The 25,725-nt window shown below is 41.6% G+C and overlaps 2 protein-coding genes across 4 annotated transcripts in view; both read left to right on the top strand.

Annotated features, from left to right (window-relative positions):
* The window catches only part of LOC136646075 (sorbin and SH3 domain-containing protein 1-like), a 209,615-nt gene that overhangs the window by 163,563 nt on the left and 20,327 nt on the right, over window positions 1–25,725 (top strand). For 2 of the 3 annotated variants that reach the window (XM_066622641.1, XM_066622643.1), the window contains 9 exons: window positions 1,918–2,032; window positions 8,893–8,976; window positions 11,162–11,227; window positions 11,725–11,826; window positions 13,071–13,120; window positions 15,278–15,453; window positions 20,506–20,591; window positions 22,029–22,196; window positions 24,054–24,100. In XM_066622641.1, the coding sequence (XP_066478738.1) occupies window positions 1,918–2,032; window positions 8,893–8,976; window positions 11,162–11,227; window positions 11,725–11,826; window positions 13,071–13,120; window positions 15,278–15,453; window positions 20,506–20,591; window positions 22,029–22,196; window positions 24,054–24,100 (894 nt within the window). The remainder of the gene's footprint in view (window positions 1–1,917; window positions 2,033–8,892; window positions 8,977–11,161; window positions 11,228–11,724; window positions 11,827–13,070; window positions 13,121–15,277; window positions 15,454–20,505; window positions 20,592–22,028; window positions 22,197–24,053; window positions 24,101–25,725) is intronic. The other variant, XM_066622642.1, reaches the window with a different exon arrangement.
* On the top strand, window positions 17,380–19,958 carry LOC136643823 (sorbin and SH3 domain-containing protein 1-like). Its single transcript, XM_066619184.1, has 2 exons — window positions 17,380–17,510; window positions 18,311–19,958. Exons 1-2 carry the CDS (start codon window positions 17,380–17,382, stop codon window positions 19,956–19,958), a joined length of 1,779 nt encoding a protein of 592 aa, XP_066475281.1.

Here is a 25,725-nt window from a genome sequence, read left to right as displayed (position 1 = left end):
AGTACTGTCCCTGTTAAACATTTGGGTAATGTTTAATTTATCAGTCTTCATCCCTTGTCACTTTTCTTTGACTCAGTTCAACATTCCCTAAGAAGGCCAGTTCAGACATGGGTACCTGCCGTATGTCTTCTGCAATGAAGATAAATGCAAGGAATTCATTCATGGCTGGGTCAGGCTCAATCTACCCTAGAATAATTTGAGATAAAGAAAAATTTCCAAGTGTGAGCTAGATGAAAAAATCCATATTCCTCTAAGGAACTGTAAGGTTGTCTGGATTTATCATCCCATTGATGCACCTACCTATCATAATCTCACCTTTCGTGATCATTTGCAAGGTTCTGAATCTAAACAGCTACATAGAATTCACTCTGATTGGGAGTGTAGTTTATTAATTGTTATTTTAGTAGATGAGAGAGGCTCCTTTTAACATAATATACCTTCCTTTTAGATTCACCACTTCTTTTATTGATTCAGACTCAATATTGGGTTTAAATATTTAAATCTCCCAGCCTGCATGGGAGAACTGGAGGCCAGAAGTGAGACCAATGAGGAAGATCCATTCTGAAATGTTGGTTCTGGAAAGAGAGAACCTTTATGATTGTAAAAATCCCCTTGAGGGATTTAGAAATGCCTGCCTATGTAAACCGCCTTGAATAAAGTCAGAGGAGTAATCCGATGACCAGAAAGGCGGTATATAAATACCAAGTTATTAATATTATTGTGTTGGCAGCCTTCAGTCTCGAAAGACTATGGTATCGCGCTCTGAGTGGTGGTTCTGGCACAGCGTCTAGTGTGGCTGAAAAGGCCGATTCGCGAGTGACAATCCCTTCCACACCGGGAGCAAGTGCAGTCTGTCCCTGGTCTGTCTCCCTGGCTATGGGATTAATATGGGCTATGGGAATATTATTATTATTATTATTATTATTATTATTATTATTATTATTATTATTATTATTATTATTAAATAGCCCTCCTTTGAATGCATACATTGCACAAGAAGTGTGTGCATTGTCAAAGCAATTGTTATTTTGGTGGCCTGAAGCGCACAAAGTAACAGTTTATTCTCTGCTCTGTAACAACTGCTTTGTACTAATAGAGGATAAAAGGATAAAATCAAATGCATTAATCTGATTAATCAGATGCATTATCAAATAAGCTTTTACAAAAGAAATGGTATAAGTAACAAAAGTTCTGTTTTTATTAAGGCCAGGATCCTATAACCGTCTTTTTTTCTGCTGTTATAAACCCTTTGAATCTATCTGGATACACGAAGCATAGAGAAATGAGTCCCTAAACACACACATTCTAAGACTATACTGTGGTCTTCAGTGATGGGTTCTTCAGTGTAGGAGAGTTTGTGAAAAGGACAAATTAAAACCAGCAAGCGTCATAATTTTTCCTCAACACAAGCCATGGGTGTGGAGCAGTTTGGCAGTATGGACCCAGTTAGAAAAAAGGGACAACTGCATACTTTGCATGAGGATTTAATTCCAAGTTCAAGACCTTGTTGCAGTTCGGTTAGAGATCTTCAGAAACCTGAGAGCATTCTTGGCAAATGAGCATGCTTTGGCAAACCAATGAAATAAACCCCTCTGTACCCTATCTGAATGATGTAAACCTTTTTAGCAGGCAAAGAGAGCCCCAGATGATGTTGACTAGAATGTTCCATGTTTTATGTTCCCCCCAGCAGTGTCTTTTCTAGTGGCTGTCTGCTGGTGTTGCATCTTTTTAGATTGTGAGCCCTTTTGGGACAGGGAGCCATTAGTTATTTGATTTTTTTTCTGTAAACCGCTTTGGGAACTTTTTGTTGAAAAGCGGTATATAAATACTGTTGTTGTTGTTATTATGTACCCAAGATTAACCTTAGGAAGAAAATTTAATTTTGGTGGCAACCACAAACTGTGTTATCTTTTCCAGAAATGATTGGGAGCCTCCAGATAAGAAGGTGGACACAAGGAAATACCGTGCTGAACCTAAAAGTATTTATGAATATCAGCCAGGAAGGTCCTCGGTTCTGAACAATGAAAAATTGGTAATGTTAATTTTATCCTACCTGGTGCTTTCTTTTTTTTCCCCCCTCCTGCGCTGCTGGCATGCTTAAGTGTGGCTAGGCTTTACATTGACTTGTTCTGAACCTTTTGTCTAAAATATATTTAACATCTTAATGTTCCCAGCCCGATAGAGACTGCTGGCCTCTCCTCTTTGTGGATGTTTTGTGTCAAGTGCAGTTTACTTGGCTAATACATAATCCATGTTTGAGCTGTTGGATGGTGGGACTACTTAACTTGGAGGTAGCTGTAACTGTTTTATTGGCTGGTTAGGATACAGTTTCCACAAGCATTTTAAGAAATGTCAGAATAGACTTCAGGCTTGGTAGTCTTCTGGTTTATTTTCAGGCCTGGTGACCCTTGAGTTTCAAAAATTCACTCACCTACTTGCCAGCTTGCTCCTTTGGACAAGTCCCTTGGGCAAGTCTGCCTCCCCCTTTGGACCCCATGTGTTCAACAAAAGCCTTGCTTTTAGGGAAAAGCTGCCACTACTTTTCTCACCCATTCTCTATGAAAGACAAGTGCTCGTTCTCCTGTATTTACTTATTTTTACACCATGGCACCATGGCTATCCACCTACAAATGGGAAGGGAGAAAAATGATCCATCCCTTCCTCCTTCAAATCCTTCTGAAGGAGGGTCTGTCTGTGTTCCTTCCCATTATGCTTCTGGATGTTGGCAGCAGTAGGACACAGCTAACACTTTCACAAAAAACAAATACAATAAAATTACAATTAAAAGGCAGACCAAAATGGCAGCAGTAAAAATACAAAACTGCTTTTTAAAAAACATGTTTATTATATAAACACTTTCATCTCAGCCTGATTCACATCTAGTACAAACAACTGCACACATGCACATACAAGACTAGTAATGTCTTTTGTTAGACTCAATTCTGTTACTGGAAAGTGACAGCTTTGATTCTTTGAGCAAAGTGAAACATAGGAGATTCTTATTTGCGTTGAGATAAATTTGCTGGAATCAGAGGTGAAATGGTAGAGGATGCTGTTTTAGCAGTTTGCTAAATGCGGACATGCAAGACCGGAATGGGATTATGAAAATAATGCTAAGGTTGAGATTTGCATGACATTCATCATCTTGTGAGCTGGATCTTGCCACTTATAATTCTGAGTGTAACTAATGTGGTGTAACATTCAGAGATGTGTTGAATATAAGAATGAGGTATCTGATGTGAGTTTCTCTCTGCTGGTTGGAAAAAATGGACATGTCAGAAATGCTATGAAATTATGGGTCTTATTTTTGTTTGCTGTTACTGCTGAAGGGTACTTGGAAACATTTAGAAAAGGCCAAGAAAATCCACAAGACCTCTTGACAAGCTCATGTAAGAGTAATTTGGCCTTTGTCAGAATGTCATGAATACTTTTTGGCTCTATGGCTATAGAACTAGGACTCGCCTTCAAGTGAGCAGCAAGAGGAAGACCTTTCCAATTTCTCCAGCACCCTTGGAATGCATAGCAGAATGGTATGTCTCACCCAGTTAGGTGAAAACCAAGGACCAATAGAGCCTTTGTACATGTAGGGATTTGACGAAGTGATTTACTACGAGCAGATCATGATGCCACCTCAGAAAAGCTTCTGAAAATGTGTAGCCTGCCTTCTTTGTTCATGATAAGGCAGATTGGCATCCTTGAGTGCTCTGGAGTCAGGTGGGATGGCAGCTTTGATGGCAGCTTTGGATGGCCCAGAATCATGGCCAGAGAGGCAGTGAGTTGCTGCCTCTCTGGCTGTGATTCAGCGGCAGACTGGGCTGCCCCCCTCCTATACTCCTTTATAGGAGGAGAGGAGACGCCAGGAGAGGCACTGTGCCAGGAGTCACAACTTCGAGCACACTGTTGTTCTAGGGCTCCCCTCCTCTCCTCCGAAGGAGAGGATAGGGGCTGCCTAGAGCGGCAGTACACTGGAGTTGCTCACAACTCCCAGCATGCTGCCATTCTAGGCCACCCCTTTCCTGAGGAGAATAGGGGCGTGGCCCAGTCTGGCATTGAATCTTGGCCGGAGAGACAGCAGCTCACTGCCACTCTGGCCATGATTCTGGGTTGCAACTTTCATCTCCTTGAAAGAGACGAAAGACGCTGCCCAAAGCAGCATCATGTCCAGCCTGGCAGCCTCTCCAAGCATGGTTTTGCACTACTCTGGGCCACATCTTTCATCTCCTCTGAGGAGATGAAAAATGCGCTCCAGAGCAGCCACCACTCTGAGCTGCCTCCTTCCTCTCCTTGGAGGAGAGGTAGGAGTGGCAGTCCAGAGTGGTGCAGAATTGTGCCAGGAGTAGGCTAGTATCTGGAAGTATTTGCGGTGACTTGATGACATCGCCACAGTTCCTTCCAGGGCAGACAAAGTGGCAGCCCCAGGCATAAAAAAGTCCAGGAAAGCCACTGCAGAATTTAGTATTTCTGCATTCTGAAAAGTATTTCTGAAAGTATTCAGAAACACTTTTGAAACCACAGAGAAAGCTAGTGCAGTGGTTCCCATTATATATTTCCCTTAATTTCTGCCCTCTACATTTTTCAGGAATTAGATATTAAATTCCTCACACTTGCATCTTTTACCTCCTGTATGATCTTCTTTCTTCTCTCCACTTTTAAACAGACAGCCCTGAATGTTGCCATTGCTGTGCCTGCAGCCTCTTTTCTCCGCCAAACTCTTAAAGGGAGTGTTGGATATTTATATTTTGCCAATGCGTGTCTGTGTACTCTTCTTTCTCCTGCCCATCCCCACCCACTGAGCTCTTACAGATACATCATTATTGACAGTAATATATTACTATATTCTCAGTTTTGGAGTTTGTTGTGTTTTGGAATTGTGTCTCATCATCAATTGCAGTGACAGGGGGTCTAGTTTTATATCTTGCACTCCCTGGATATTTGCTGCATAGACACTAAGTTAGCTGTTAATCCCTGGTTGGCACTATTTACTTTATTTCTTGGGGGGGGGGAGGATTTCCCCTTTTCAAGTTGCTTCACCCTAAGTCCAAGTTTCCCAGCCCCTAACTAGGAACTTTGAAGACTAGGGGGACAATCCCAAATAAACTGTGCCTGTACACTGTGTTCTTATGCATAGTGTTTTCTTGCTCTTAAAATCCATAAAGGCTCCAACTGTAGTCAGGTCGGTATTACCTTTTGGGATTTCTGGTCAAACTGGAGATATGTTTATAATAGGTACAAGGTCCTCTTATTTTACATGTGTTTGGTTTAGACATTTTTGGAAGAACACACTAGTGCTTGATTTAAGTAGGAGAACTTTTCATATGAGTCGAGATAGTGCTGAGAAAATAAAGTGCTCAGTCAGGGACATCAGCAAGTGCAAAAAAGATTGCTTATACTCAGACTTCTATAATGGAATATGTGGAGCAGATTCCCCTAGCCTGTGGTATTTATATGCATTCTTATGGTAAAAGTTTTTTGAATTTATGCGTTTTTGAGATACATGCTGCTTTTCAAAAACATAACTATAGACATAAAATAGAACAAGAGATGCCTATACTTCAGACTGTTGCCTAATGTATGGAAAGAATGCACGAGAGAGAGAAAAAGCGCATGCCTGGTTATCTTTCTGGAAGTAGCATCTACACCTGTCATTTCTAAATGTATGTAAGCATTGTCTTTGGTCTTGGATGTGTATGTTGATTGACTCTTGTTCCTCAGGCCCAGAGTAAGCATAACATGTGGTTGGATATCGCTTTCTCCTGATTTTTTTTCCCTTTGGTTTTTAAACCTAAAGTAACCTCAGGAACTTCTGGTTTAAGCAGAAGAATTTTTCCCCTTCAAAAAATTTGTAGGAATTCATATGATAAGGCGTGGATCAGTCCTATCATGCTATGCACCTCTGTTGGACTGCTCAAATGTCTTGGATTCAACTCTAGGATTAAAGGGCTCAATTCTTTGACTTCCAAAAGAGGACTTGGAGAGGAATGTTCATTCTGCAACAAAGACTATTTTGTACCATCTTTTACACCATTCAGAATCTGAATCTCTATTGCAAATTTTTGTTGGTTTTATACTACTTTAATGGTCATAGCTTCTCTCAAATAATCCTGAGTTGTCTTTTGGTAAAGGTACTGTAAACTCTTGATTAAAGATTCATAGTATCCTCACAAAACTATTATTTCCAAGATTTTCTGAGAAGAGGGTGAGACTGCTGAAATGGTTTGAAGTCTGTAATGCCCTACCTGACATGCTGCTTTCAGAGCCTGGGAGAACTGCCTGTTTTTAAAAAATTTTAAAATTTGTTTTTTGCCTCCTACTGAATGCAGTACTGCCTAGGGTTGGTTTTTCTACAGCAATTTTCTGAAGTTGCTCCACGTTTGTCAAAGAACAGGAATACTCAGATTTAAAGAAATTGGCCCTCTTGGTATTTTAAATCTGAAATCAGAAGTAGTTCAAAATATTGGGGATCATTTGGATCATGAACATTTTGTGTCCCAAACCAAAGGGAAACATTGGAAGGGATCCCAAATAGCTTGCACTCCCAAATAGTGCTGGTGATTTTTACATGGACTGCAAATTGCAGCCATGACCAGGAAGAGTTAAAATGTATTTCCCAGATTTCAGAAATATCTTGGATATTTTTATATTGGATATTTTGTATCCAATTTTTATTTCCAACTGGATATTTTGTATCCAATTGAGTATTGAATACCCTTCACCAGCTTCTCTTGACACATTAGTAATATTTGATGTAAAGCAATCTTGCACTTCAGTCCACTAAAATTAAAGAATAGATCCATTTAAATATGCTTGAATCAATTTATTCCTTATATAGTGGTTCTACATTAGCTACATCATTAAAGGCTCCAGTACACTGCCTTAAGACAGAATGTAGGTGGAGAGAAAAGGGAGTCTTTTTTTGGTAGCCATTATGTTCCTGTTCTGTCTGGTTTCTCATTTCTGTTAGTTTTGTCTTAACTTTTAACATGTACTCATGTATTAAATGTTGGTAGTCTAACAAAGCAGAGTCTGTGTATCCATTCCTCTTAGGGATTCTCTAACTATCTAACTGTGTCCTCTTTGATTTGGAATCCCACCCTTTACTCTGTTTGCTGTTTATGAAGTAGGGTTTCCTTACATATCCATGTGCTGTTAAAGATGCTGTGTTCTGTAGGGAAATATAAAAGTGGGAGTGAAAGTGGGGGCAAAGTTAGAAAACATTAATCTTATATTGGAGAAGGATGTTTGGCAAGACCAAGTACCTTTGAATACTTCAGGCAAATTAAAGAAAAATTTGGCCATGATGGATGTCCAGTAGTCTCAGACCCAGGATGGGCACACAGAGTGGACACGGAGGGAATGCTTGCTCTTTCTCCCCATGGTTTGTGCAGCTGGGTAAGGGCCCAATCCTATCCTACTTTCCATGACTGTCTCCCCACTGCAAGATACAGCACACACCCCATTGGTACGGTTGCATCAGCACTGGAAAGTTGGATAGGATTGGGCCCTAAGAGTGTCATCTGAGCCAAGCCCACTTGTCAGCTGTGGCTGTGGGCAGTTCATTCTCTGTCCTCCCTGATACTTTGTAGGGGAGTGCTTGGGAAACAGACCACCAGAGAGGGCAGAGGCCAGACCACCCACAGCCACATGTGGTCCACAACGATTCCAATTTTTGCATCAGTGGTCCACTGTCTCCTAAAGGTTGGAAACCACTGCAATGAGACCATTCATTTTTTAATAGAAAAATTTAAAAGGTGCACTTGGGTTCACCTTTGGGACAGAGCAAAAAGGCAGCAATTTGCCCCCTATATCGACATTAGATGTGGACAGGATTTCTGTGTGCAGGTGCACAAATATGCTTTGTGCCTTTCCTGCAATCCATAGGCAGGCACTCCTAGCATTTATGCATATTGGTCACCTTGCCTTATGTGACCTTCTTAAGAAATTGGTAGCTGCAAGGGAAGTATGCTTGAGAAGTACATGGAAGCCAAATTTGCAACAATGGCCCTTGCTATAGAACAGGGGTCTCCAAGCCCCAGCCCGGGGGCCAGATGTGGCCCGTGGCAAGCCTCTATCTGGCCCATGGCCAGCCTCTTTTCCCTGAAAGCCCCTGACCCACTATACCGAACATGACTGGAACTATGCTCTGGTTGCATCTGGAGGGTGTTTTAAGGGCCAGAGAGGTTGAATGAATGAGCCAATTCATTCATTTATTCACACATCTAAGTTCCATCTCTTAATTTATTTATATAAATGTTATATTTAAATTTGTTTCTGGCCCTCAAAACTGTGCCAGACATTTGATGCGGCCCTATGGCCAAAAAGTTTGGAGACCCCTGATATAGAAAACTGAAGGTCATATAGCACACAACCCCACGGAATGTTCAAAGCAACAAGCTACCTCTAATACGGCCGATATTTTAATCCCAGGGTGATTCTGCTCATTTCTCTATGGAGTTTTTCTTATGATAAACATATCACAGAAATAGAATATGTGGAAAAGCCTTTAATTTTTCTAGGTTTCAGCTTCTCCATGTATAATATCAAAACATAGTTTCCTTAGCGACTTAGGGCCCAATCCTATCCAACTTTTCAGCACCAGTGCAGCCGCAATGCAGCATGCCTTGAGGAGGCCTCAAATGTTCCCATGCCTTGAGGAGGCCTCGGTGATTGCCTTTCCACCACAGGATGTACTGCATGGCTGCACCAGCACTGGAAATTTGGATATGTTTGGGCCCTTAGTGGTTTTGAGGAGGGGTACAGGGTGGTGATTGAATGTTTAGTGCACCACTAGAAAAAAAATGCAGAATGCTGCATCTTTAACAGTCCTTTCCTATATATTCTTTACATAATGTTGTCCTTCTCTTTCTTCCATTCCTGTATCACCAACTCCTTTAGACTCGGGATATAAGCCCAGAAGAGATAGATTTAAAGAATGAGCCTTGGTATAAATTCTTTTCGGAATTGGAGTTTGGGAAACCGGTAAGTTTGATAGCCACCACGATCAAGAAGTAAGCGTCACACAGCACATACCCTTTCCATCCGTTTTGATTATGTAGTTGTGGTTGTAAAAAATGAAAGGGTAACCTTGTCAGCATCAGCCTTTCTTACAGAGCAGATGTTTGGGCATCAAGCCATGGATATGGCTCTTGTTCCATGGCCATGTGTAGGTGATGATACCTGAAATTCATTAGAAACATTCATGTGTTGACCGCTAATAATGATGATTGGCAATCATTGATTGCTGTACAGTGGAGTTTGGTTTTCCAGTTTAATCCAAAAGAAATAGTGTTTCCATGGTATTATACACATTTCCAGTAACTATCTGGGCAATCAAATCAATTTCAATGCCAAAAGCAGGCCTGAAACAGTCAGTTTTATTGAATATTGACTGGAGTTGTGCAGTAACTAACCACTTAATCATCTTATCAAAAAAGGGGATATTTGCAATTAGATGAAAATTATTACAAATCTTGAGGTCCTAACCTCCAAGGTGGCTGGAATTGCCCCACCAAGATATTGCATTAAGCACCATAAACTCAGGCTTCTATAACTAAAATTCATCTGGAAAACCAGGACCTGACAGTGAGATTGATCTATAGACTTACTGTGAATTTGTGGCATCTAGGTCAGAGCAGATGTGATTGATACTATTCTCAAACTGTTTTTAACCGATAAATCATGTTGGGCAGCCAGTGGTTCCTCACGTTAACCTGAAGTCAAACTGGAGAAGTCATTGAACCAGTTGGAAAAACTCTGCTAAAATATGTGGAGCTCTCACCTGTATTTTATTGGATTTGCAACCCGTTTGCACAGCTGCTTTTCACAGTTACACATTTCTGATAGAAAACCCTTGTCTACATCTCGCAGGCCTTCAGATGCTGCTATACCCAAACATGTTTCATGTTTGTTACAGGGAGTTGTGACAGTTTAGACTGTAGATGAAGGTGTTTCTCCTTATTTACATAGCTAGCACAAAAGAGAGTTTTGTACCATTTACATAACTTGTGCAGTCTTCTCTGTCTATGAGGGTGGAATTCCACAGTATGTTGTGAATTACATATAGGTACACATAATGAAGAAAGAGACCCAGAGTTGGTGGGGTTGGGTGCCCCATGGCAACCGCCTCTGGAGTTTCTCTATGAAGTAGAGATCCTAACGTGAGTGTAAGGCATGAAGAAGATAACGCTGAAGTTAGTACACAGTCAGCATCATGTTCTCAATAAAATTTCATGGAAAAATTGGGAATTCATTAAAAAAAATCTGCAGTAATAGATATCTGCAGGTACATTACATTTTTGGTCAAGAAATAAATCCTTGTGGCTAGTATAAATACATAGTGAGATGACCTTCAAACAATTGGTGCAGCCTACCATCTCTTCCATTCTGCTGCTCTGCCATCATTATCACTAGTTCTGATCCCCAACCCATCCCCTTGTCACAAATATGGGGGAGCCATTGAGCACCTTCCAAATCCAGATCTGCTTGGGTCTGGGTTGTGGTGTAATCCAGTCTTTCCTGTATTACAAATAAGTTTATCTAAATTACTAACTCTCTAGATCAGCTTCTCTTTGAGTTACTTCTGTCCCTTATAAAAAATCAACAGCTAGCTCAAAAGATGAAATGAATAATTTTGCATTTTCATTACCCCACACTGCCAACTGTGGAAACTCAGCCATTTGTTAACATGGTATGTATCTGAGGTCTGAAAAACAGGCTGGATTTAAGTATGAAAGAAAACCACCCTTTGCTTTGTTTGGAAACTCTCAGTATCCCCTTTTATTTTGTGGAAGAACAAGTAAAAGGTGTTTTTTTTTTTAATTAACCTAGTTTGGTTTCTTTAACAAATCATGTTCTGAATGCTTTTACCCAACACTATTGAGTTCCCATGGGAGCAGCAGGATTCTGAAAACAAATGAAAGTGGTTTCAAGCAAAATTAAAGCAAGCCCTGCCACTCTGTGCATGCTCCCTCTATCCCCCCATTATCTTCTGCGCTTGTGCTATAGCAGGTTTACCCCCCTTTCTTTCCTTTCCCTCTTCAGTTTTATTTCCAGTGTTGATGAGATTCCCCCCCAATGTATTCCCCCGTTCTAATCCAGTTTCCATATTCTCTGTGATGTCTTTCCTTATCTTCATTTCCTCATTTCCTCCTCTGCTTTCCATCAGCCTCCAAAAAAGATATGGGATTATACTCCTGGAGATTGCTCTATCCTTACTAGAGAGGATAGAAAGGTAATTCAAACATACATTGTACTATGGTATGGTTTGTGTGTGTATGTGTGGCTTTAGCTTTCAGTCTCTAGTGATTTTTATGTGTGTGTGAGTGGGGTTTGAATTGAATCACGCTTGAACTCATTATACAGTGTTGTGAGCTGTAAAGAGTCTTAAAATGTTCCTTGTAAAATGTAATTTGCTTTAGATCACAGCAGCTTCTTTGCTCTTGCAATCTGTAATGATAATTGTACTAACAAGTATTTTGCTATGATGATGTAGTATGAATGCATTTTTGCAGTTGATTTAAATAAAATAATACTAGATCTTGACAAATTCAGCCGTGACTCTAAGCCAGTATCGTACATACAAGCATTGAAAGGCACTGAATTTTTGTCTTGTCTTTGCCATCTTTGTCCTTTTACAACAAAAGGCTCTATTTTTCAGAATTAACAGTCCTTTGAATTGCTTACCTCCAAGTATGATTTTCCCCTTCCTCTTCTTCCTTCTGTAACCAGACTGATCCAGAAAAAGACCTCTACCTCTACCAGGCTGAGTTAGAGGCAGATTTAGAAAAGATGGAGAAGCTTTATAAAGCGTCAGATAAAAAACAACTGAAGGTATTCTTCTTGCTTTCATGCTGTTAATCCCTCCTCCTAAATTTTCTGTCCTAATCTGTTTTCTGTTGGACGATTACTGTACAAGATTATGGGTAAATACTGTAATAGTACACAGTGTTTTCATTGTTCCACTTGCTGTGCAGCTGTCAGAAGTAATAGATCGTGATGATGAGAATCTGGCTCAAGCCCACTTAGGCCATACCGTATTTGGAGTTGCACAGCTTCAAAAAGATATTTTGACACAAATTTCCTCAGGTTTTCATGGTGGTGCTTCTCAAAAGTCTTGCTTGGCATCAGTCATGTTGTCATCTTGTGTATCTCAAGAGAGTGGTGTGTTCTTGGTTTCTTCCTATAAATGAGCCATCTCTCCAACATGATCTTGTGCAATCCAAAAAGTTGGGGATTTCCTCCCAAGAGAAATTTTCTGTACTCCTGAGTTGCGCTTGCCACTGTAGCCTTCCTTAACAGGGATGAGGGGTTGCTGTTGACCTGCAAGATTCAATGTGACATTCATGAAAATAGCAGCAAGATAAAAAGAGTGCAATACTCAGATAGACTTGAATTCTTTCCTTCACACTGTTTAAATAAAACCAACTATCAAACAATCTCTTTTCAGACTCTGTGAGTGCCTGTGTGGGAGGCCCGCTTTCCTCTTGTACAGCTCCCATTTCATTCAGTCCAAGATGGGTGGGACAGTTAGAATTCTAAATATAGCCCATCTTCCTAGTTGTTACAAACAATGTAAGGCTACAATTAGGAAGTGTTGGCTGCATCCACAGCAAAATGATGGGGCCTGCCTTTTGTCTCTGCATTGCTCGCCTTACTGAGAAGAGGCCAACTTCATACATTTCCTTTTCTTGTTCGCATTATGGTGTGCATGTATTTAAACCTGAGGAATGTGCTGTGTGCGAGAAATACAATCTTGTCCGGAAGGGGGTTGCTGAGCAGAAGAAAGTTGGGATGAGGATGTGATTTAATTATGAGCACATGTCTCTCCGGAAAGTGGATTCTTTCCTTTTTTCTGCTTTGGGCTTTCTCAAACAAAGTGTAGTCACTCTGTTAAAGTATGTGCCAAAGTCTTTTACTTCCATGAAGGAACCTCCCCAACATTGTCACTGTTCTATGGATGCTGGCATTGGAATGAACTTGAGCTATAGATGGAAAACTACTTAAGCCAACTTTTGTCTTTTGGTTTATATTGACTTATATCTATATCAATGATGTCTTTGTCTGTATTCTTGCAGAGTACCGCAGGCTCCTCTCCGCTGGAAACCTTCTCCGACCGTTCACCCCAGTAAGTTTTGAGAACTGCTCTTTGATGTTAATGTTTTCTGATGTTTGCATTTTGGGAATTATATCGTTGGAACTTTCACAGATGTGCCACATGTACACCTTGATGGTTATTTTATGCGTTCTCAGTCTGGGTTCATAGGGTGTGGAGGGTGTTTTTCACACAGTTCTAATCGTGACTTGAAACTATAGCAGGAAAGTTTTGGCTCTAGTAAAAGGATCTCAAGAAAACTTCTTTTTGTTTTACCCCCAGGAAGATTTTAAACTGCAAAATGTAGTTTGCTTCTAAAAACTTTAGTTTGGGGGAAAGGAGATTAAGTTTATGACAGGTATCAATGAACAATGTTCTCAGTGTGATTTCTGTAATAAAGAAGCACCAACCCTATTCAACTTCCCAGCTACATAGGAGCTGGAAAGTTGGATAAGACTGGTCCCCAAAAACTTCTAAATATAGGAGATAAAGGTACATCTTTACCCTGTTTATAGTGAAAATGCATTCTTTTTCTTTCAGCACAAGCTCGAAGTCTGCTCCTTTTCTGTCCTGATTTTGAAAATTGTTCTGAATTAGATTTTCAAAGTAAAAAAGACTAAAAAAGCAAAGTGATTGCTGCTCTAAATAAGCAAAAAAGAAGTGATTGCTACATTATATGAGTCATATTTAAAGAGCAAAGTCCTATTTTGTTCCATGTTTTCTTTTGAATGTAGTGATTAGAGCCAAATGTAATTAATAGGAAGCTGAATCAGTAATGCAGTGAAATGAGGTGCATTGCACAGTGAGCTGACATATTGCAGAAAGGGCAATAATGAACAATGTTAATTTGTGATTTTTAGATTTGTCTCTTTCATTTAACTCCTGCTGAGGAATATCTCACGTATTACTTGCAAGTCCTTCCCGTGCATGATTATTTGGACAAAAGTTCCACTGAGTTCTGAGGATTTTACTCTCAAATGATTGTGCACAGAATTGAAGCCTTAGGGCTGTACTAGGTGTGCACATAAGAGCAGAAGAGTCTCTTCTTCAATTTAAAAAAAAAGCAACCGCAATAATAATAATAATAATAATAATAATAATAATACAATACATGTATTTCTATACTGCTTTTCTTGGTCCTCAGTTTTCTCCTTAGACTTTATTCAAGGCTGTTTACATAGGCAGGCAATTTAAATCCCAGTAGGGATTTTTACAATTTGAAAGAAGGTTTCTATCTTTCAAGAAACCACAACATTCAGGTGTTTCTTTCTTGATCTGGTCGCACGTTCTGGCCTCCATCCTCCCACGCTCAGAGCAGATGGAATAGCTCGGCTCAGCTTGTCAGCTGCTTCAAGGTCGCATGGTGCCGGCGGCCTCGAACTGGCGACCTGCAGATGTTATCTTCAGGCAAATGGAGGCTCAACCCTCTAGACCAGACCTCCTGCCAACATGGCCACATGGGAAGATCCTGATCCTGCTTAGATTCATTGAAAGGGGGAGGTGAACTCCTGCAGCTTTTCCCCACAAGAAATGACTTCCCTGTGCTCACGAGGAGGCTATTAGGGGGAAAAAGCCATTTTGGGGCAAACAGGCTTGGGGGAGGGATGATTGACAAGGAAATAGCATGAGAGGAGTTGGCCTACCAGGACATTGCAGTCCCAATCAAGACCTTCCCCTGTGCCTAATGTCTAATGAAAGAAGGAGCCCTTGTTTTTTTTTTTTTTTATTACCCCTCTTTCCTCCAAAGAGCTCAGTGTGATGTACACGACTCTCCCTATTTTATGTGCAAAACAACCCTGTGAAGTAGCTGAGGCTGAAAGTAGATGACAGGCAACAGGCACCCATGAGTTTTATGTGTGTGTGTGTGTGTGTGTGTGTGTGTGTGTGTACACACACACACACACACATATATATATACACACATGCATATATGTATGTATGTATACACACACACACACACACACACACACACACACACACACAGGCTTGGATTTGCACCACCATATATATATTTGTGATTCTGGAAACAAATTTTCTCTTGAACCGCTGGGTGTTTATGTTCTTAGCAATCTTATATAAGACTCTAGGACTGCCAGAATGCTCATTCATCAGGTCTTGCTACTTTGTTTTATAGCTTTTTCAATTTTTTTGCTAATGAAATCAATTCTTCTCCCTTCAACTTACTTTTAGCTCATCATATTCCCCTAGTTACTATCCAGTAAGGAAAGAGTTGGAAGTAGCTCCTGTAGACTCCACTGGACTGGAAAATGAAAGGCAGATTTACAAAAGTGTTTTGGAAGGTGGTGATATCCCACTGCAAGGGCTGAGTGGTCTCAAGCGTCCCTCCAGTTCAGCTTCCACTAAAGGTAGGTCACAAAAGCAACAGGACTTGGGCCTCCTTGTGCACTGGTTAATGGTGGTTGGCCATTTAAAATGGATTGTATTGGCGGTATTAACATATTCATTCCAAGATTTGAGAGCTGATGAAGAGTTCAGATTCCTCTCTGGAACATAGAAGTATGTCATGGGAAGCCTGGTCTACACATGCAAGGCAATGAGGTGATAGAATGTGGGGTGGTAGAATGGACTGCATCACTCCCATATGGCAGGAATGGGGGGCCATATTTGAATGCTTCCCTATGTAAAAAATGCCCACAGTTGAAATGATTAAGGGAGAGATTCTAGCCCAACCTGCTTCCTGCATGCAACGTTTCTGTTGGCAAGGAACTTTCCAAAACAAGGAACCATTCAAAATGTGACCTTCCACCTGCCATTTGAAATGGTACAGTCCATTTTACCACTTTTCATCTCATTCTTCTGCACACATGAACCAAGTAGGAAACAACCTACATTTTTAAGGGTACGAAAAGGCAGATGCCGAAACACTGACTTTCTGACTCAGGAGTTTTGGAAACTTGGATACTCAAGAAAGATATTTACTCACAGGAATCTGCTCTTCTTCTCTGGATCCAATACCAAACTTCAATACCAAATTTTGTATGGGTGCAAATTTTCCCATGAATATTGGGGGGGGGGGGGGTGGGTGAATAGAAGGGATTATGCATTTGCCTCTATGAAGAATTTGTCCAAGTCTTGAAAATTTTGCCTATAACTCTTCTTTGAGTTGCTTTCTTTTTCCTTTCTTCCAAGCACTGTCTAGTCATGCTCCCTTTCACTCTTGCCTTCAGTTTGACATGCCCTTCCCTGCTTTCCTTTATTTTTTCTGTCTTCCTAACACCCCATGCACCCATAACAACACCCTGTCCAATTTTTCCCTCCTCAATTCAAGTGATTAGTCCTCTCTTGCTCCTATCATCCTATTGATGGGGATAGTCTTCTTGGCTAGAGATGTATTTGGGACTGCCCTGTCTGCTGACATTTCAGTACCGTGCTCTGTAGAGCTTTCTGGGTTGGGATAATCAAATTGAGGACTAATAATACTGGCAGGGTAAGAGCCCGTCGAGTAATGAAACAGCATAACACTTCATGAACTGCAGCACTGTGGTCAATTTTCTTGTTTTGGTTGTGTGTAATGATTTTGGCTCCAGCCAAAGTTAAGCACTTTAAACCCCATTGATCTCAGTGATGTACATGCTCAAGTGAAAAACTTGATAATAATGATGAAATGAAGATGAAATGAAATGAAGCTGTGGCTGGATTATCCTCATAAATTACATAAGGAAATGGCCAGCGCCTTGCACTTGTTCCACGATTCCATTTAGGAGCTGTTGCTTTCAAAAGTAAGGATTTGAATTGCACCTTGACAGCCCTCTGAATATGAACTTTGAAATCTCTAAAGATTTCAGGACTTCAGGGCTAACAAGTGTATTGTTGTGTATGCTACGTCAGCTGAAGCATAGTCCTTATGCTTATGCTACAATGGATTTGTTAGTCTTTAAAGTGTCACAGGGTTCTTTGTTGATTATTTTCTGCTCCTCTGGAATTGGAAATAGATAGAGCTGAAAAAAAACAATTAACTGGATGTTGATAACTTGCTTCTGTTCCTTTTACTTTTTGTGATTACATTTGCATACTTACCTCAGCCACCTAGCCCTTGTTTTTTGTTTTTTTTTAAACCATAAGTAAATCTGGACTTTTAGGATTCCGAGTGGTATAATGGCCTCAGGTCTGACTTGTAGACTTTATGTTGCTGATCACTGATATGAGAGTGTTCACATTGGTCTGACAGCTAAAGAAAGGGATACAAAATAATTGACCTGATGTCATTTATTGAATGAAGTTTTGCTGGTGGAACAGTTTGAAGCTTTAGAGTTACACTTTCATTGGGCAGAATGGAAAGGCAGCTCATTCTCAGTTATTCTCAGCTCATTCTCAGCTCATTCTCTGCAACAACGTTGCAGGTGTTTTTAGAAAGGTCTTCTTGCACACAGGCGTTTCATCCCCAAGACTTTAACCTTTTAACGTACGTACTGCATTGCATCACAGTGACTTCTGTAAGGAGCCCAAACACCCACCTCTGCTTCCACTATATTGATGAAGTGACAAGATTGTAGTTCCCAGACAAGGTTTTCAAATGTGTTGTATGGGATTGCTTGAAGAGTGAGAGTCTATCGGAAGAAGCACCCTAAGCAGTGGCATGCTATTCTTTTACATTTCACTTTTTAGGGTGCTTGCAATCTTCAGGGGTGTTCATTTTAAATCTGTAAAATCTCAAAAGAATTTACCTTGCCAATGTCTCGGATTATGTGGGTGGGTCAGAAGCATGTCACTGTTGGGAGTGAAAAGACCATTAGCCGCATTGTTCTCTCTGGGGCTGAGAATTGCTGCTTTTTCCTCTCTTTGATGAAGGCTTTAACCAGAAAGCTTGCATGTTCCTGTATCCAACAGCAGTGAATACAAGAACATGTCCAGGAATTTTGCATGAAGGGCACAACTGATTAGTCTGCAGGCTTATGCCAACTCTCCTAGGAGCCCTTAATATCCTGATCCTTCAAACTGCGAAAGTAACATGCCTGCATTGGCCTGTTGGGCACCAGCCCAATCTGGGCATTTTCTTTCGTTCGGAAGCTCCCCTGATGTCACAGGATTTGCTTCTTTGAACACAGCTGTTCCGTGCACTGCAGCAGCGGGGCTTGGCTGTTCCATCGCTTCCCTGAATCCCTTTTGAACATTGCCTCCCTCAAGATTGCATTATGTGAAACCCAAAGCATGTTCTTTTTCCTCCACTCTTTATCAACAGCTTGGCCACACTTAAGCTAACAGGTTGTGTTTATTTTATTCTGCATGCTTTCCAGTGGATCATAAAGGTGGGAATGCGCATATGATTGCACCCTCTTCAGTTAATAGCCGAACCCTTAACTCTAGCAATACGCGCACACTAAATCACCCGAGTAAACATAAGAAACCCTTATCTCCTGCAAAAGTCTGCATTGCTGAAATACTTCCGTCCAAATTCAAACCCAAGCTGACTGCTCCGCCTATTTCGGGGCAGGATGAAAAAAGCCACCTCTTGCCCCATGAAAAGACACAAAGCTGTGAAAACCTCCGTAGCTCATTTTCCTTCTTTGATAGCAAGAAACCCTTCATGGTGGGGACAGGCGAGAGCTTTGAGAACCTGCTGATGAAGTCCAGGCAAGAGTTTGCTGCCAAATCCAGCAGCACCCAGAGCCTGCAAGGGTATGGCTCGTCCAGCTTTAAGAAAGGGCACATGTTCAGCTCCCGCAAGAATGGGATGGAGTTTAGCATGCTGTATAAAAATATGCACCAAATCGACCGCTCTGGAATTCACCGGGGCGCTGGCTCATCCTGCAGCGTGAAGGACATTGCATCCCAGTTTGAAAATGAACTCAGAGACAGGAGAGAGCCCTACCCCAGCCGGGAGAATTTGGAGCAGATCCCCAAGCATACGGTCTCCTCGCGCATCACTGCCTTTGAGCTGCTGATCCAGAGATCTCTGTCGATGCCTGCTCTCAACTTCTCCAGCACCCAAGTCAAATCTCCAGCTCCTAGCTGCCTCAGTTCAGCATGCTCAGAGGAATACCTGTTGAATTTTCCCAAGCCAGATCTGAAAGAAAAGGATATTGCTAATCTAGCAGATACCTCATCCCAGTCTTGCAGCAATACAGAGGATGTGACATCGGAGTTCAGTGACACAGCCCCAGTGGATGCACTCTCAGCATGTACCGATGAGACCGATTTCTTATCTAATGTGTCCAATGACAGTGGTGATGGTGGCGGCAGCAGCATCAATGGGCCTCAGAGATTAAAAATAAACAAATGCAAAGGATCCTGTCCAGCTTCCTACACAAGGTTCACCACCATTCGGAGGCACGAACAGCAGCAGTCTGCCAGAGGGGATGCTCAAGGTGACAGGCACTTGCTCCCTCGAAATGTCTACCTTATGAGCCCCCTTCCTTTCAGATTGAAAAAGCCAGTGCCACAGAGTTCTCGAAAGACTTCTTCTCTCCAGCGCCCTGGAGACCGGCTGCCATCCAGCTGTGAGAGCCAGAATAACCCGACTCCGCTGAGAGGAAACCTGGTGAAAAAAGAGAGCCCCCTCTTCCATGACTTGTGTATTCAAGAGAAGCCTCCGGCTCCCAAACGCCTCTCTTCCTGTGGCATTGTCAAGAGGCTTAACCACTTCCCGGATCTGGAAACTTGCCAAAATAGTTCTGGTTCCCTAATGGACATTCCAGAGGCCCTTAATAATGGGAATGTTCCGTATGCTGTCTACCACAGCTTGGACACGAACAACAACCCACAAAGGGAACTCAGGACGTACCTTGGAGGTTGCTTTTTTGTGTACTTTCCTAGTATATCCCACTTTACTTTTCCTTCTTTGTATTTTGTCCTTTCCCTGCATTTCCTCTTTTCCACTGTGTGTCTCATCCCTTTTGTGTGTCCTGCTTAGCCTTGCATTTTGGTACTTGGCTGAACTTCTGAGGAATTATTTCCACTGCTGCCTTAATCACTAATCAGAGCAGGTTGTCTCAGGAGGCAACTTTTAGGATGCGATTTGCTTATGAAAGCCAGTTTCTTTCAATCCCACTGAACTTCCATCCCAAGGAACTAAACCAATAAACCCCTTTTGTTTTAAGGGACAGGGTTTCAGGTTGTTTGTGTGTGTCCTTGCGTGTGTGCGCATGTGTGAGCACCTCTGTCTTTGCATGCAGTGAAGTAATTTTCCTCAGTGGTGCTACACTAAAATATTGTGTGAACAGCAAATTTTTCTTGATTAAGTCCTTTGTTATGGGTTTGAGGTTTGTTTTTGTGGTGTCTTCATTGAGCATACTTCTTGGCTTCAGTCTTTGAATGCAAAGCCCCAAACAGGAGGGGAAAAAATCCAAAAGTTGCCAACATTTGATTGTAAATTGGTCTGTCAGAATTGAAGCTTTTTCTTTCTTTCTTCTTTTCTGGTTCTGCTCATTGTTTAATGACCCCATATTGTTTTGAAGTAGATTCGGAATCACCAAGGCATTTTGCACCCCTTGATTACATGGAGAGTCCTGAAGAAATTTTCCGCAGGCGCCATGATGACAAAGAGGTAAACTTTCCTTTAAGTTTCAGTCATTTTTTAAATAGAACTAAAATATTGGGATGAAGGGAGTGGGAGTGAGTGGGACAGTGTTTGAATATAAATCAAATTGCTTTAAGGCTTATGTGTTGAACCTTTGCTAGTAATGGAAACTTGAGAACTTACTTTCATTTTATTATAGCCAATTTGAGATTGGATGCAAATGTTGGATTTGCCTCAATCCAATATCAGACAGAATTGATGTGATCACTGAACTGAAGTAGTATGTGAAGTCTTATTCCAAGACAACACATTAAGAAGGGCGTCAGATTAAGATTTACCCAAAGGTGAAACCTTGCTTGATTGTACATTCACCTTGAAAATGTATCAACCTCCCCCTTTAATTCACACAAGTTCCTTGTGACTCTTTCTCACGAACTGGATAGCAGGCAGACTATGTTATCATTTCGATCCTCAGTATAAAGCAACTGTAAAATGGGCACAAAAGCATTGAACTACCACACAAGAACAAGCATGAAGAGCTTTTCAATATTTGCTGCACATTTTGGAACTCTGAGAGGAAAACAAAACAATGCTAATCCAATTCCACTTGTATTTTTCAACATGAGGATCAAATGATATTTTCTGAATCTTGTTTCTTACTGTGACTTGTGTAAAATGCTGGTGGATGTGATTGCATATCCCCAGATCACAGTCACCTAACTTGCTTCATGTCTCAAACTGGTTACACAGTAAAGCTAAATCTGAAGCACGTTAATCAGATGGACACACCCATAACTTTTTGGAGTGTATGGTTAATAATATACGAACATAAGAAGTGCCCTGCTGGATCAGACCAAAGGTCCATCTGGTCCAGCATTCTATATTCAGAGCCACCCATGTACCTTTGGGGAAACTTCCAAAAATGTTTGAAGGGAGCAGCCTTCCTCTCTTGTGTGTACCTGCATCTGAGAGCTAGTGTCTCTTTACACGGAGGGCACCAGGATGCAGGTTTCTTGTTGCCTTGTATGCTCCCTAGGGCATTTGGTGGGCTGCTGTGAGATACAGGATGCTGGACTAGATGCATCTATGGCCTGATTCAGCAGGACTGTTCCTATGTTTTTATGTCCCATTTGGAGATTCCATCATGGTTCTTTGCAACTGATGAGTTTGTCCATTCCTTTTAAAAAGCCATTTAGGTTAGTCATCATCACCATGACAGCCCCAAATCTGTGGGGATCCTAATCTGTAGAGTTCTCACGGTATTGGTTAATGCAGTCCAGTGTACAAGAATCACTTGTATGTAATAATGTGGTGTTTCTCTGAAGTTTCCATTATATTTGTGGGATATATTGGAGTTAGGTGGGTTTTGTTTTGGGGGACTTTTAAAATTAATAATCTGCTGGCAGTTTTCCAATGCCATAAAACTAGATGATTTACTGCCCATTTTATGCAATTTTATGGCAGAAACTTTTAGAGGACCAGAGACGGCTTAAACGTGAGCAAGAAGAGGCTGATATTGCAGCTAGAAGGCACACAGGGGTCATTCCTACGCACCATCAATTTATCACTAATGAGCGGTTTGGGGACCTCCTAAATGTAGACGATACAGCAAAAAGGAAATCTGGGTCAGAGGTCTGTTGTGGTTGCCCCAGTCTGCTGCTTGACCCACAGTCATATTTGCCTCTCATAGCGTTGTGCTTTTAGGCCAACATTAGCTCTCTGAGAAGTGTGTTAATTTTTATTTTCCCCATTCTCGCTTGACTTAGAAATTGCTTTAGACCTTGTTACAATGAATTAATAGCTCTATTCAAAGCTGTCTGCATTAAAGCATGCCTGCTGAGGACTGCTGGTGCACAACTGTGATGCATGCCTTTAAATATCAGTTACTTTTATAGCAAATCAGGGGGCATTTGCTACATTTTTCGCATCACCTAATGCTACATTCTCTCCTTGTCTGTGCCTTTTGCTTAGAAACGTCATTGTCTTGTTGATCCTGACCATGTGATTGTCTTGTAGTGAATTAAACATTAGATGGCACTGTTCTTTCTTTCCTTTTTTTGCCAAGATTTTCCATGTCAGATTGAAAGAACAAAGTGATAGTACATTCATTCATTTTTTAAAAAGGCAAAAAGAGACAAAAGGGAGAGGTCGTATTTCACAAGAGTTGTGGATGCCAGGAACAACCTTTTGACAAGGCCTCAGTTCCCATTACAGACAGCAGTGCCATGATTCTGAGGGATCCCTTCTTTGCCTGGATGTGACTGAGTCTGGATGTTTTCATTATTTTTATTTTTGCATTTCAAAAACTGCTTGGGGATTCTTTAAAGATGAAAAACTCTGTCTGAATACAAGTTACTAATTATGTAGTGTTTACTGCTCTCTTTTAATTGCTAGCAAAAATGCATGAGAAATACAAACATGTTTCTGAAACAGTCTAATAAGCCAGTAAAACAGCCCTGACAATTCAGGCATGCTTGCTTGCTTTAGAACAGGCTTGACTTTAGAACAGTCTTGGGTGTGTGTGGAGGGAATGGGCAGGGAAGATGTGGAAGGGTGTGGAAGATGTGTGTGCATTTTTTCTTTGATGCAGCCCATAAGGCAATTTAAAATCAATATTTCTCCTTCTCCAGACCAAAATATTTTTGTTACTCCTCCAGAATGACAGATGACATTTTAATCTGATGCCTGTGTTTCTCTCAATTCCCCCTCCCTTTTGTCTCTTTCCCGTTAACAGCAACATCGTACTTTCTGAGCTCAGTTCTGCAGGGCCTTTCTCGGCCCTGGTGAAGTTTCAGACTGCTGTGTTAGAAAGGGACTTCGTGCTGTCTGGCTTGGTCAAGCTCACTGCTGATGCATGTGTCAGGAGGGGGCTTGATTCTTTTTTGGAGCTCTCTTTCACTGGAGCAGTTGTCATTTGCAGCAAAGTTTTCAGAGGCATTCGATGCCACAAGTTTGTGTCTCAAATCCTGCCATCTGCCTAAGCGACTCTGTTGCGTCCTACTTTCTGCAACACACTGAAATAGTTTTTGTTTTTGTTTTTCAGAGACTTGGAAATAGAACTGTTGAACTGTTGTTGCTCATGGTACGGGTGTTTGTTTTGTGTGGCCCGCCATGGTCTCTGATCAAACTGGTTTTGCAGACTGTTGTGACACCAGCAAAAAATTAAACAAATCCCCCACCCCTGGAGAAACCTTATTACAATACTCTCCTTTTGGTTTGCATTTATATCAGAAAGTGGGATTTTGCCACTGGCTGTTGTTTGGGATTTTCACCCCCTCCCCATATACCCTTAAACTTTCTGTTCAGGACTCTCCAGTGATGCATTTAAGTGAGCAGAATACCTGAATCAAAACCTGACAGTATGTTTGCCCCCCAACTCTGCAATCTGTACTTGACACTGATATGGCTGGAATTTAGGTCCATATTGCTTCAGACCACGTACTGTGAGAACTTGGTACCTGTTTTAAATGTGCTGTTTTCAACCCTCAGATGCGAACAGCCCGAGCGAAGTTTGACTTTAAAGCCCAGACACTAAAGTGAGTACAAGAGGTTTTCCCTTCCCAGTACAGACTCTTGTTAAATCAACAAAATGTTTCCTTGTGTGTTAGCCAATTCCTGGGCTCACTCCTAGTGGTGGATCGTCAATAACCAGCAGTGCCTTTGTTCTTTGTTAGAATGGTGACATTAAGGGCTTCTCCAGATTTTTATTTCAGGGTAATAAACAGCTCAGCTGGTTCTCTCCCACTAGCAATTGCAAAGGACCCAAAGTGCTATATTTAAGGAAGCACTTTGTTGCAGGGAACTTGCATTTCTTTTGGACTAAGACTGCAGTATTTTGTTTCTGGGAAAATTTAGGTGTGTTTCTTCCCTGTCCTGTTAGTGCCAGGAAGAACACAGGTTCTCACATGTTACAGGGAATGTCATGATTATCTATATACCTGAACACCTGCTTTTTCTGTGTTATGTGTAAACCCCTTCAAAATGCAGTATATGAAGAGTGAATACATAGAAGGAAGGCACAAGGAGGCTCTTCTTCTGCCTTGCATTTCCAGCTCATTTCGTATGTTCATCCTTTCCGTTCTGATTTTTCAAACAGAGGGAAGAGTTCCCATGTCAATAGCGTAGGATAGTGGTGCTGAAGCTGGTGGGTCATGACCCACCACTGAAACTTAATAGGGCCACTTTCCCCTTAAGGGAAGTGACCCCAAAATGGGTGTCCTGACGTGCCGCAGAGATCCTGGACACCCTGGAGCATTGTAACATACCTGGGGGGACTGTGCAGCTTCCTGGCAGGTCCTGGAAGCTTGCAACCCCCTCCATGAGCCTCCCCTCCACAGCAGTGAGCTCCAGTCTGCAGTTGAAGCCCATTTCCGATTTGCAGTTGGAGCTCCGAAGCTCGTAACTTCCTAAACCGGAAGTGGACTCTGACTGCAGACTGGAGCTCACCGCTGTGGAAGAAGGCACGCGGAGGGGACTGCGAGCCCCCAGGACCCTCTGGGAGGCCGCGCAGTCTCTCTAGTTACCTTAAAATGCTCCTGGGTGCATTCTTTGCCGCAATCACTGAGGTGCGTTTGGGACACCCCTCCATCTCAGCCTCTGTAAAGACTTACTAGTGCTTCTGAGATTCCTGGAAAGTTAGAGAACCACTGGCATACGAAGTAGTTCTGCAGAAAAGCTTGATCCTCTTCACCTTTGGAAGGCCCAGCCGTGATCTTTTTCTGTTGTGGAACACTTCACAGGCTGTTTACCTATGGCGATGATAATAGCAGGTTGTAATCTTTTTTTGAAAACTTTCCCCCTCTGGAAATGTATTCTTTGAATACAGCCAAGATTAGAAAAGAGTCCCTTCATCCATTGGGAGATGCCCAGAAAAAGGCACAGGATAACATTCTTATTGTTTAGTGTGGATTTAGAAAGCTTCTCTCACCCTACAGCAGTGATTTCCAACCAGCGGGCATTGGTGTGCCATGAATGGTCTGCAGGCATGCTGTGGAAGTTGGGGGAGGATTATATATCATTAGAGGCCATTGGAGGATGACAGCCATGGAGTACCTTGTCAATTGTCAAAAAACCAATGGTGTGCTCTGAAAATTTTTGCCAGTGTGCCCTGAGTGAAAAGGTTGAAAATCACTGCCCTACAGTAACGCTTAGAATCTGCCTT

Source organism: Tiliqua scincoides, chromosome 3 (assembly GCF_035046505.1).
Source record: "Tiliqua scincoides isolate rTilSci1 chromosome 3, rTilSci1.hap2, whole genome shotgun sequence".
Taxonomy (NCBI): Eukaryota; Metazoa; Chordata; class Lepidosauria; order Squamata; family Scincidae; genus Tiliqua; species Tiliqua scincoides.
Note: the sequence above shows the minus strand (reverse complement) of the source record. Positions and strands in the feature narration are given on the sequence as shown.

Bases quoted from the DNA above. Each gene is read 5' to 3' on its own strand.
- LOC136643823 (XM_066619184.1), top strand. From the start codon at position 17,380: ATGGAAAGGCAGCTCATTCTCAGTTATTCTCAGCTCATTCTCAGCTCA. The intron at 17,511-18,310 runs GTACGTACTGCA...TTAAGCTAACAG, and splicing joins CAAGACTTTAACCTTTTAAC to GTTGTGTTTATTTTATTCTG.